The following is a 13,430-nucleotide window of genomic DNA, read 5'->3' as shown; positions in this document are numbered from 1 at the left end:
ACGGTGAAAGAGATTAAGGGACTAATTCCGAAGAGGCTCCTTTTCCAGGTTTTTTACACTAACACAAACACGAGGAAGCGCTCTTTAAATTTCAGCGGCCCAGAACTGAGGCTGCAGTCTGGAGAGAACTACAACTCCCAGCAGCGCGAGCGCGAGTGCAAAAATGTCCAACTTCCAGGGCGCCGACCCTCCGTGCTTCCGCAGTGGACACCTCATCCCGCACCTTCCAAAGGCCCCAGCAGCCACAGATTGCCGCCTGCGGGACCCGGTGCGTCTCTCAAGGCTGGGGCTTCACCCCCAGATGGGCGCGGGCGGCCGGAAGCGGGGCCGGCTGCACGGCGTGCGCGCCTACGTCACGTCCGGTGGGCGGGGTCTCGGGTGATCCCGCGCAAATTGAAAGGGGCCGACTCTGGGCGCTGCGCGCCGCAGCTGGTTTGCCTAAGTTCTGCGCTGCTGGTTTCGGTTGCTGTGGCTCGGGTGAGGGGCGTTTGAGGCGGGCTTCCGGGCTCCAGTCCCGCTGCCCTCAGCCGCGAGGAGCGCCCTTTCCGAAAAGTGAAGGGAGTGACCTGTGCGGAGGCTAACGGGTGGGTTCCTGCGGAGCCCCGCGTGGGTCGATCAGCGCGCTCTCCCCCGTCTCTCTCCTGGGGTCCAGGGTTTTCCAGGAAGAGGAGGAGTAGGGCTGGCGAGGTTTGCCGACCCTGCAGCCGAGCCCTGCCGCCTGAGTGCAGCCTTCGGTCCCGAGGGGAAGGTCTGGCCAAGTTGAAGCTGCGGTTCCGGGAGCGGAGGGCGCCCCCTCTCACGCCCCACAGGCGACGCCCTGCGGAGCGGCCACCAAGCAGCGGGACTTCTGTGTCCTCGGAAGCTGCCCATCTCGTTTTCACGCGAAAGCAGCGCGCCTGTCAACGCTGCGCACTCAAGTTTGCCCTGGCCGACGGAAGCGCGTGGCCTGGGTTGGGTTTGGCGGCCAGGCCTGCACGCTGCCGGCGGGACGTGGGAATAAGGAGGTGAAACTGCTGCTGCTCTGGCCACCCCAGGCGCCTCGGGGATCGCCGAGAGATGAAGTGCGCGGCGCGGCGCTCGGTGCCTCCCGCTGTGCGGAGGAGGAAATGCTCCCTGAAGGATATCGACCTGGCCTAGAAGACGCTTACACACGTGTCGCGAAATGGGCATTGTGTGCGCTCTCCTCGCAGTGAAAGAAACCGCTGTTTAGAGACGTTATCGGAGAGGTAGGACGGGAATCGTTTTTCCAAACCGGCTTGAGGCCCACCTGCCTCCGAATTACCTGCCTGTTTAAACTTAAGAGCCCTCTTCTGCTCCCCTCCCCCCAGGTTCGTGAATCGCAGTTACCCCGAGTGGGAGTTGAGAAAAGGCTGAAGTTCGAGGAACTGTCGGCTAGAGCATCAGAGCTCCGTGAACAACGGGGTAAGCTGATCCTGCACGTTGTAGCTGTCTTTCCACGCTTGGTTTTTCGATGGCGGAGATGTGGGTGATGAAATGAGTGCTCATTGTGTCTGCTACTTTTTATCATGGGGTGTGCGTACCGCAGGCAGTGGCACATCTCTCTTTCAGGGAGTCTGATGGAGTTGCCCATAGGCACCACCACCATTTGTCACTAGAATGTTCGTTGCTTGAGATCGTGAATTCTAGTCAGGTCAGTCCTGAAAACGACAGATGTTTCTTTGTTTTATTCGTTTTTCTTTTTCCACTGAAAACCTACTTCCTACGAAGTGTTTTTTTTTTTTCTCTTATGTGAATGCATGTTGGCCCTTACAATACCTTTGTTAGAGGCAGTGTGATGCCAGAGCACACACAGTTTTGTATTTGTTAATAATTGTTAATTTATAGGAGGGACTAATACGTGTTTTTTAGCGCCTCATTTGTGCCTAGCATAGTGTTTGGAGCTTGGAGCATATGTCATGATCCTAAGTGCAAAAGTTCTTTGGAAAGAATAAACATTAAGTGACTATAAAGTGGTATTAGAGGGAATGTTAGTGATTGGTATAAATTCTGGACTACAGAAATCGTTTGTCCGAGAGGAGCCCAATTGAGACATTAAAGAACAGTGGTTCTCAAATACCTAAATAATAGTGTTCCTGTATTGTATTCCAAACTTTTTCTAAAACTTTTTGGTACATATAATTTGCTTTAAATACTGCTTTTTCCATTTCTCCATTCATATCACGTAGTTAATTTGGCACTATGGGGATACAAGGACTACTACAGTTTATCAAAGAAGCTTCTGAACCCATCCATGTGAGGAAATATAAAGGACAGACGGTAGCTGTGGATACATATTGCTGGCTTCACAAAGGAGCCATTGCTTGTGCTGATAAACTAGCCAAAGGTGAACCTACTGATCGGTGAGTTTAGACCTTAATTCTTTGAAAAATTAAGAATTACATGCTTTTATTTCAGAATGGCTTGTTCTCACTCAGTGCCACAGTTTATCAAGAAGTGAAAGTTCTGTGTTGTAGACTATTGCCAGTTAGAAATGACTGCTTTACAATAAGCTAGAATACCAGAACATGGATGAACCAAGGCAAAAAACTGTCTCCTGTATTCTTTATTTAAAATAAACTTTTAACAACAATTTCAGACTCTCGTACTTTTGGGTACAGGCAATGCACAGTTCATCCTATTAGCTAAACAAGGCAGTTGTTTCAAAGGGATAGAATGCTTTGACTTCACTTGGGGGCAAAATAGTGGCACATATTGATACCCAATCCTAACTCTGTAACCTCATTTCAGGCATGTTCAATGGACTGTAATGTCCTCCATTTCTTAAATAGAAATGTTAAGGATAATTTCTGGTGAGATTTTCCACAGAGATTTGGCTAGTGTTAAGTTTCCTTCTTCCCTTTTTATGGTACTATATAACTTGCCTCCTGGAGAAAAAGCTCACAGATCTTAATATAACTTACTTGAATACAACAGGAAATAGGTAAGTTGAGTTAACTGTATTTGTTTCCTAGAAAAAGATGAAAGTGAATAGTAGGTGTTTGTAACTTTCAGGGCCTATGAAGTTAATTCACCAAAGGTAACCTGTGACAGCAGCATGTGGATATCTAGGGGGACCTGAGTACCTCACTACTGCAGCTTCTAAGAATACTTTTGGAAAGCAGTTTCTTTTCTACCAATGATTTTGATTCGTTGCAATTGTAGTTGAAATCTGCAAGATTTTCATTGCTACTGTCACTGTTTCTTTGAACATTTCTTCATGGGAGAACATTAGTGTTTTTATAATACTGGATTCTGATTTTTGACTATTTGGAAGAGTTGTTCAAAATACAGTCAGTATTCTTTATTGTTAGAGGTAAGAGATGAACTCCAGAGTTTACTTTAAAATAAGTGCTTGGTAAATGTTTATTGAACTAAAAAGTGTTAGGACTTTAAAAAGTATCTGTTATTTTAATTTTTTCTCTGTAACAACTAGGAAATAACAATTGTTAGAATTGATTCCCTTTCGGGGTCAACTTTTGGATAGTAGATATGAGTATTAGCCAAAAAGGGTTACCAAAAAGAAAAATTGGATCAGCTTATGATAAACCTTTATGACTGTTATAAAGACTGAATATATGTGTGCTAACTTGAAAAAAATGTCTGTGAAATACATAAAATGGAGATCTCTTTTTCTTCCAAAATCACACAAGATCTAATGTGTTCAGGGTGCTATGGCACATAGACAAAAATTTCTTACCTTTATAAAATGATAGGAGTTATAAATGCAGCTGTTGTTTATTGGCTTGTCAGAATAAAAAAAGCCTAAATATGATACCTGATCCTTGATTGGATAATGGGTTATGGGAGGGAATAGGTATGACTTTGGTGTGCTGGAGCTGTCTCTTATGAACTTGTTAGATCCCTTGTCTTCCCAACCTAGCATTCATTGATTCCACATTAGTAGCTTAACTGCCTTTATGGAATATTCATGTCAGAGAAATCAGACTCCTATTCCCCTCAAATCTGATTGTTAAACATTTACCAGGATGCTACTAATTATGAGAAACTTGATTAGGACAGTAGACCAAATTTTAGTACAAGCTGCATATTAGATTATATTGTGTCACTGACAAATTTCTTAGGTGTGAATATGGTATTGTTGGAAGAATCAGCTGATTATTATTGCACAACTCTTAGCTTTTCAATTGATTCAAAATTTTTCAAAATTAAGATAAAATGGAAAAAAATATGAGGTTTGGAACCACATAGTTTCAGAACCAGAAAGGATGTCACAGCCCTTTGATCTATAGAAAAGGAAATGATGGCATGGAGGTTCAAGTAGCATCACCTTGCCCATAAGTATCCAAGGCAGGATTTGGACCCAAGTATCAGTTAGTTTGTATTTCTCAGGAGAAAATATTTTCTCCAAAAAATAAAAATAAAATAAATAAATATTTTTTTCTTTTTAAAAGTATTATCTTAAAAGATATAAGGCACTAAAAATGCATGTTTTCCTTTTTTCCCCCATAGGTATGTGGGATTTTGCATGAAATTTGTAAATATGTTATTATCTCATGGAATCAAACCTGTTCTTGTTTTTGATGGATGCACTTTACCTTCAAAAAAAGAAGTGGAAAGGTCTAGAAGAGAGTAAGTTGATTCTCTACCTAATCTGTTAACTTATTTGTGCTAAGATGCTAGTTTATATCATACCAGTGTCTAAAATTTTAATTTGATAAGGCTTGATTTATAAACTAGTATGTGACAGATTTTCTTAAATGTCCTATGTGTGCTAGATCATTATCACACTTTTTAAAAAATGTCTTAGCTACTGTCTTTTGACATAAATGTTGCTGATGTGATCTTTAATATTACTAAGACTCTGGTTTACACTTTCAAACACTATTCTTTCGTTGTAGACGACGACAAGCCAATCTCCTTAAGGGAAAACAGCTTCTTCGTGAGGGGAAAGTCTCGGAAGCTCGAGAATGTTTTACCCGTTCTATCAATATCACACATGCTATGGCTCACAAAGTGATTAAAGTAAGTGAATAAAAAAATGAAGCCAGAAGAACAGATGGTGACGTTCATTTAATGATGGGTTTTATGTTAAGGGGAGAACAAGAAAATCAAGGGAGGAAAAATCATCTAGGCTTAACCTCAAGTGAAGGGGCAGATGTCAGAGGAAGAAGGAAAAAGTATCATCAGAAGGGAGGAGACAAACAATTTCTAAGGGAGAAATCTAAGCAATAACTGAGGTCTTCATTTTGAGATAAGTGACTTGGATACACAGACTTCCATTGACCTGTTATGATGAAGAGGACAAATTGCTAGAGGTTGCGGTCTCACCCACTCTTGTGTAACCTTCACTGTTGAGTGATGGTCAGAGATCTGCTGAACCTCCCTGACTGCCTGAGGAAGTCTACAGCCTCCTATTTTCCTTATTCTATCTGGAAGCCTCTTCTCTTGCCATGTAACTCCTAGTGTCAATGTGCCCACAGTCCCAGCCTTTACTTTTCCTTTTTAGAGGCCTTGTGTTCAAACTGTATTGTAAAGGCCTGATGATAAAGATGGCGCGACTTTTCCCAGCTTATAGTCCTGCCATCCATCCAGTTCTTAAGCTAAAATAAACAATAAAATTCATTTTGTGGCTCTTTATTTTGTGGGCATTTCTTTTGTCTTTCTGTGTGGGGTCAAGGTGGAAAGCAAAGCTAGGGTGCTGGAGAGGATGTGAAGTATAAGAGAAATCAAATGCTGTTTGTAGCTCCAGGAAGAGAGGCTGCATGTGGAAGTGGAGGAGAAACCCTGACTAGAGACACAGTGCTACAAAGGATGAACGTAAGGCACTTCCTGGGCAAGAAAAAGGAGAAAAATGGCAGGTTGCACATTGTCACCAGAGTTGATAGTAGCAAGAACTTGATGCCTTTTCCTTGTTTCTTTCTTCTCAGCCTCCTCAGGCCTTGAGAGCCACAGGCTGTGATTTGGAACAAGGAAATTTGTGTTCCATCTACTCAGGTTTTGAGACAGGCTATAGTGGGGGCTGCAAAGTTATTCTTAAAAATCCATGGTGAAAATAAGAACTCAAATAATAATCTCATAGCTTGATTCACTTCACCATTAGCGAAGTATACAGTAAGTAGAAAAAACCTCCCTTTCAGACCAAAGGGAAAGAAAGTTTTAAAGTGACAATATAATTTTCCTCATGGGCATTGTCTACCTTAGAAAAACTACTACAGAACATGCCTGTGACTATAGACTTGTAGTTCAGGCCACCGAAGATTAGAGATGGGACACGGGCACTCCCTTGACTTGCATCCTCTGGTCTGCTTTAACACAAACCAGGAGGAAAAGAAAGCTCGGCATCAGAAGCAATGGGTGGCAGGCCTATTAATGGCTGATCTGTACAGTGATCTGTCCTCAAGGAGACCCAACAGGCCAGTCCACTGCAGTGGCTTTCAATGTGGTAAGCCTGGGCTTCAGCAGAAGTCAGCTTGTGAAGAGCCCTGGCAGCTCTGCCAAGAGTTGGATCACTGGAAATGGACCTGCCCTGGAGTCGAAGGATGCCCAGGTCAGAGCCACAGATCTTACTGGCTCTAAGCTGAAAAGCCCTTCACTCAGCCCAACTTCCAAAGTGACCACTGCAGCTGAGGGGATGGTCAAGTAGGGTCAGCAACATTGCAGGCAGAACTGTAAATTTCTTCTTAGAGATGCCACCTGCCTTTACCTGGCCAGCTCTCCTCCCAGGCCAGCCAAGTAATGAAAGTCAACAGAGTGCCTTCCCCCAGGAGGTTCACACCTCCCTTAGGATATACCCCATGTGAAGAGATAGATAGGTCTGGGCCTCTGAATTTACAAGGCCTAAAGCCCACCAGATTATTATCAAGCCCCTTCTATCAGGTTCTATTTGCCTCTCAATCAGAAAACTTAATTGTAGCTTAGACAGCACCTTTCTTAGCTCCTCTAATAATGACTCTGTCCTTTGTTCTAGGCCCTGTCTAGTGCACTTGGGCCTCATTCCTTTGTAATCATAACCTCTACTCTACCACCAATGGCTCTACTCCCAACATGTGTGTACTGATGGTCCTCTTCCCCACTTAATGCTGTATAATTGTTCAAACCTGGTAAATGCCACTCTTAGGATCATTGGTTACTATCCTCACTCTGTCTTTTATGACCTTGTCTAAATATGATCAGAGTCGGTGAACTTGGAAGGCTTCCATAGCCTTGGCAACTCATGACGACAGCCTAGGATGGTTACTGGCGCCATAAACTAGAGTGTCAATTTGTTGGGTCAACAACAGGAGCCACTGTGCACTTGCTCCTCATGTGGGATCTCTGTCCTTAATGTGCTGTACATTGTGATTTAATGCTATAACTAGTACTCCAACAGTATGTTTCACTTTGTGTTTCTATGTGGGTGCAAACTGTTGAAATCTTTATACTAAATTGATCTTCTGTATATAAAGAGAATTGAAAATGAATCTTGATGCAAATGGAAGGGGAGAGGGAGCGGGAGGGGGGAGGGTTGCGGGTGGGAGGGAAGTTATTGGGGGGGGGGGAGCCATTGTAATCCATAAGCTGTACACTGGAAATTTATATTCATTAAATAAAAGTTAAAAAAAAAAAAAAATCCATGGTGAATTGGCTTAGAATTAATGATTAGAATGTATCATTTTATCAATATAGCGTCAGACAGACCTTTGTAGCCTGACTGACAGGACAACCTATTATATTACTTTTTTTGAGGAAAATAGATTCAAATGTTCCCAATACCTTGAATACTTTTGGAACATAACTATTCTTAAGATAGAAGCTTTCTGTAATTTGCAATAATTATGTAGCTTACACTTTTTCCCTCCAGAAAGTGTAGCAATATTTCCTAAAATTTATAAATTGATTTTTTAAAACATTAAGTGGCCATGGTTCAAGACAGGAGGATGCTTCAGAAAATTCATGGAAAATGAAATTGAGAGTTGTTGGAATTTTCTCATAATACACATTTTCCATGAACTTCTTGAAATACCTCTTACTAGAACTGAAACTAGAAAAACTCTACTTTAAAGGAAGTGATTTCTGAAAGTAACATTAACCTGTTCATGTTTAGGTTAGTAATAAAATGGGTTTGAAACAGGAAGTTGTTTAGTGCTTTCTGGTTGCTGAGCTGGAAATTTGCTCTAATTCTTTCTTGCAGGCTGCTAGGTCTCAGGGAGTGGATTGCCTTGTGGCTCCTTATGAAGCTGATGCACAATTGGCCTATCTTAACAAAGTTGGAATTGTACAAGCAATAATCACAGAGGATTCTGATCTCCTAGCTTTTGGCTGTAAAAAGGTACTTACTTGCAACTACTTTATACTACTTTTCTATGTAGATGTAAGTAGTGCAAATCAAGATACTAAAGTTTTTCCTCTATATGAATAATTATTTTCTTTTAAATTGCAAGGAACACCTATTTTTGTAATATTAATAATTATTTTAAATGAAAAGAAACATTTTATTTAAAATGCATGGCATTTGTATGTTCTGGACAATATCACAGGCCCTTAAGATTGGAGTGTTCTATCTGAATTCTTTAGTAAAATGTAGATTTTCCAGGGGCTGGCACCATGGCTCACTAGGTTAATCCTCTGCCTGCGGCGCTGGCATCCCATATGGGCGCTGGTTCTAGTCCCAGTTGCTCCTCTTCCAGTCCAGCTCTCTGCTATGGCCTGGGATAGCAATAGAGGATGGCCCAAGTGCTTGGACCATTGCACCTGCATGGGAGACCGGGAAGAAGCACCTGGCTCCTGGCTTTGGATCAGCGCAGCTCCAGCCTTTGCGGCAATTTGGGAGTGAACCAACAGAAGGAAGACCTTTCTCTCCGTCTCTCTCTCTCACTGTCTGTAACTCTACCTGTCAAATAAATAAAATCTTTTTTAAAAAATGTAAATTTGCCAGTTTTTAATAATAACATATTCTTTAGGTTAGGTAAACAACTTCTCTACTAACGACATACAATGCAGTTATTTAGAATTGCATAAAATGTTTAGTTTTAAGATTTTATTTATTATTTGAGAGGTATAGTTACAGAAAGAGGGAGACAGAGAGAAAGGTCTTCTGTCCACTAGTTCACTCCCCAAATGGCCCCAGTGGCTGGAATTGGGCCGATCCGAAGCTAGGAGCTTCTTCCAGGTCTCCCACATGGGTGCAGAGGCCCAAGTATTTGGGCCATCTTCTACTGCTTTCCCAGGCCATAGCAGACAGCTGGATCAGAAGAGGAACTGCTAGGTGCGGCAAGCGGAGGCTTGGCCCACTATGACATAGTGCCGGCCCCATCATAAAACTTTTTAATGGAGAACTTTATTATGGTAGTATTAAGGGTGTAATAATAATAAATAAATATAAGAGAAAGGGTTACTTTAGAATGCCAAAGTAGAAGGTTAAGAGAAAATGCCTTTTGTGTCTTACCAGTTGATTATCATGCCAGCCCTATAATGTAGGTAGGAAAAAGAGGTACAGAAAGGGATTTTTTATCCAGAGTCAGGACAACCACATTGTGGCTGTGTAATCTTATCTAGTCAAATCCTATGCTTCAGTTTAACTTATTTGCAGATTTAGTAATTCTTAACCTGCCTGCCTGCCTCTTTGTTACAGTGAAGACAGATTTCTTAGAAGTGTTGTAGTAGACCAGGTAAATGACAAATAGCAGTTATCCTTCTAGGTATTAACAGTTTCCCTTTTCAAGGTGATTTTAAAAATGGACCAATATGGAAATGGACTAGAAATTGATCAAGCTCGGCTAGGAATGTGTAGACAACTTGGGGATGTATTCACAGAAGAGAAATTCCGTTACATGTGTATTCTTTCTGGCTGTGACTATCTCTCATCACTGCGTGGGATTGGATTAGCAAAGGCATGCAAAGTGCTAAGACTGGCCAATAATCCTGACATTGTAAAGGTAAGAGTGATACACCAGTGATTTACTCATTTTTTGCAGCATTTCTTTAATGATAGAATGTGTATGGATTTTAAATACTCTATTATGCCAGTGGTCTATATTACGTTACTGAAAGGAGCCAATGACTTAAACATTGGATCTTTTTCTTCTAGAAACTAGCAAATATTAGAAGAGCCATGTTTTCAGCAGGAATAGTAATTTTTAAAATGCTTACTAGAGAGGGGCCGGTGCTGTGGCATAGTAGGCTAAGCCTCTGCCTGGGACGCCAACATCTCATGGGTTGTGTCTCGAGTCCCAACTGCTCCACTTCAGATGCAGCTCCTTGTTAATGTGCCTGGGAAAGCAGCAGAGGATGGACCAAGTGCTTGGGCCCCTGGACCCAAATGGGATCAGTTCAGCTCTGGCCATTGTGGCCGTTTGGGGAATGGACCAGCGGATGGAAGACCTTTCTCTCTGTCTCTTCCTCTCTCTGTCTGTAACTATACCTCTCAAGTGAATACATCAATCTTTTTAAAAAAAATGTTTACTATAAAAAGGATAAAAGAGTATTGGGTTGAATTATGTTAAACTCATACTCTTGATTTTCAAGATTTTTTTTTTTTTTTTGCTTTTTAACTTTTATTTAATGAATATAAATTTCCAGTGTACAGTTTATGGATTACAATGGCTTCCCCCTCCCATAACTTCCCTCCCACCCGCAACCCTCCCCTCTCCCGCTCCCTCTCCCCTTCCATTCACATCAAGATTCATTTGTAATTCTCTTTATATACAGAAGATCAATTTAGTGTAAAGATTTCAACAGTTTGCACCCATATAGAAACACAAAGTGAAACATACTGTTTGAGAACTAGTTATAGCATTAAATCACAATGTACAGCACATTAAGGACAGAGATCCCACATGAGGAGCAAGTGCACAGTGACTCCTGTTGTTAACCCAACAGATTGACACTCTAGTTTATGGTGCCAGTAACCACCCTAGGCTCTCGTCATGAGTTGCCAAGGCTATGGAAGCCTTCCAAGTTTGCCGACTCTGATCATATTTAGACAAGGTCATAAAAGACAGAGTGAGGATAGTAACCAATGATCCTAAGAGAGGCATTAACCAGGTCTGAACAATTATACAGCATTAAGTGGGGAAGAGGACCATCAGTACACACAGGTTGGGAGTAGAGCCATTGGTGGTAGAGTAGAGGTTATGATTACAAAGGAATGAGGCCCAAGTGCACTAGACAGGGTCTAGAACAAAGGACAGAGTCATTATTAGAGGAGCTAAGAAAGGTGCTGTCTAAGCTACAATTAAGTTTTCTGATTGAGAGGCAAATAGAACCTGATAGAAGGGGCTTGATAATAATATGTTGGGCTTTAGGCTTTGTAAGTTAAGAGGCCCAGACCTATCTATCTCTTCACTTGGGGTATATCCTAAGGGAGGTGTGAACCTCCTAGGGGAAGGCACTCTGTTGACTTTCATTACTTGGCTGGCCTGGGAGGAGAGCTGGCCAGGTAAAGGCAGGGGGCATCTCTAACAAAAAATTTACAGTTCTGCCTGCAATGTTGCTGACCCTACTTGACTGTCCTCTCAGCTGCATGGTCACTTTGGAAGTTGGGCTGAGTGAAGGGCTTTTCAGCTTAGAGCCAATAAGATCTGTGGCTCTGACCTGGGCATCCTTCGACTCCAGGGCAGGTCCATTTCCAGTGATCCAACTCTTGGCAGAGCTGCCAGGGCTCTTCACAAGCTGACTTCTGCTGAAGCCCAGGCTTACCACGTTGAAAGCCACTGCAGTGGACTGGCCTGTTGGGTCTCCTTGAGGGCAGATCACTGTACAGATCAGCCATTTAAAGGCCTGCCACCCATTGCTTCTGATGCCTAGCTTTCTTTTCCTCCTGGTTTGTGTTAAAGCAGACCAGAGGATGCAAGTCAAGGGAGTGCCCAAGTCCCATCTCTAATCTTTGGTGGCCTGATCTACAAGTCTATAGTCACAGGCATGTTCTGTAGTAGTTTTTCTAAGGTAGACAATGCCCATGAGGAAAATTATATTGTCACTTAAAAACTTTCTTTCCCTTTGGTCTGAAAGGGAGGTTTTTTCTACTTACTGTTTACTTCGCTGATGGCAAAGTAAATCTAGCTATGAGATTATTATTTAAGCTCTTATTTTGGCTATGCTATTACAGAAAAATGTTAGCCATCTCTTTTATAAGGTCTAAAGATTAAATTGTGCATCCTACAGATTCCTTCATAATAGAATTAGTTTGATCTATTGAATTCTTCATTTCATTATGATTTCTTGTCACTATCACAGTTTCTTGTTCTACTAGTTGTTTCATTTCATTTTGATTCCTCCTTAATATTTCATTTTCACGAGAGAGATTTTCTATCTTGTCCATGAAGGATTTCTGTAGTTCAAGAATTTGTTTTTGAGAACTTCTTAATGTTCTTATCAATTTTTTGAGATCCGCTTCTTGCATTTCTTCTATCTCATCATCTTCATAATCTTGAATTGGGGTGTCTTTTTCATTTGGGAGCATCATAGTGTCTTCCTTGTTCTTGTTACCTCGGTTTTTGCGTTTGTTGTTTGGCATGTTGGAGATATTTGGTTTCTTCACTGTGGTGTTTTTTCTTGTTACACTATGGCTCTATATTAAGTGGACTGTCTGCTTTCGGTGAAGCCTTAGAGGCTTGAAATGAGTGTGGCCTGAGAGCTGTGTTTGGTTCCTCAGGGTTGAGGGTGTGTCAAAGAGGACACTCCCAGGTTAGGCCTGGTAAATCTCTCTTTCTTTCTTTCTTTCTTTTTTTTTTTTTTGATTCAAAAGGGAAGTAATTCCGCACAGCTGAACGTAATTGGAGGTAGTTAGCAGGCAAATGATATACCCACAGGAGCCAGAGATCAGAAGCTCTTTCCCAAGAACCACACAGGGAATCTCTGCTGTCCTCAGTGTGGGCTCCAATTCTCCTGCAGTCTCCCACTGGGTTGCCAAGTTAGATGCTAATCTCCTGTTATTTCACCCCTCCCCCCAGAGTCAGGTTTTTCTGCTAGGCTCAGGGCCGGTGCAGACCTGAGGTCGCCCTGCTTATGACGTATGTCCAAAATGGCGCCTGCTCTTTGTCTTGCTCGCCTTTGAGGGGTGAGCAGAGAGAGAGAAACTCGTGTCCATATCGGTCCCTTTTTTTTTTTCCTCTCTCTCTTCTAGTTAGCCTGGTGAGCTTTTCCCCACGGAGTTTCAAGCCTCATTCCCTCTAGTCTCCTCTTTCTGCTTGCCCGCTGGTGTCTCGGGCTATTGAGGTTCGGCTCACCTCGCGTTCCAGCACTGGTGTGTTGAGTCTGCCGCTGGTGTCCTGAACTTGGGCTCTCATGCTCTCCACGCAGGTCCACTGTGAATCACTAGTTCCGGAAGAGTTTCCTCTGCTGTTTCTTCCCCTACTCTTCCTTGACCCTGCAGTATCTCCACTGTTATTAACCTGTGTGTTTCCGAACTATCAATGTGCTCACTTCCTATTCCGCCATCTTGCCGCTCTCTCGATTTTCAAGATTACTCATAATAATCATTCTCAAACCTT

At 42.4% G+C, this 13,430-nt stretch overlaps 1 protein-coding gene across 2 annotated transcripts in view; it reads left to right on the top strand.

Annotated features, from left to right (window-relative positions):
* Positions 1-403: 403 nt before the first annotated feature.
* Positions 404-13,430, top strand: part of EXO1 (exonuclease 1) — a 37,639-nt gene continuing 24,612 nt past the window's right edge. The window contains exons 1-7 of one of the 2 annotated variants that reach the window (XM_062210657.1): positions 404-1,226; positions 1,329-1,422; positions 2,187-2,360; positions 4,471-4,590; positions 4,860-4,983; positions 8,132-8,269; positions 9,663-9,875. In XM_062210657.1, coding sequence (XP_062066641.1) covers positions 2,200-2,360; positions 4,471-4,590; positions 4,860-4,983; positions 8,132-8,269; positions 9,663-9,875 — 756 coding nt within the window. In that variant the 5' untranslated portion in view covers positions 404-1,226; positions 1,329-1,422; positions 2,187-2,199. Of the gene's footprint in view, positions 1,227-1,301; positions 1,423-2,186; positions 2,361-4,470; positions 4,591-4,859; positions 4,984-8,131; positions 8,270-9,662; positions 9,876-13,430 lie in introns of both variants that reach the window. The other variant, XM_062210658.1, reaches the window with a different exon arrangement.

This window comes from Lepus europaeus, chromosome 14 (genome assembly GCF_033115175.1).
Source record: "Lepus europaeus isolate LE1 chromosome 14, mLepTim1.pri, whole genome shotgun sequence".
Lineage (NCBI taxonomy): Eukaryota > Metazoa > Chordata > Mammalia > Lagomorpha > Leporidae > Lepus > Lepus europaeus.
The sequence above is the reverse complement of the archived record's forward strand: the minus strand, read 5'-3'. Positions and strand labels throughout refer to the sequence as shown.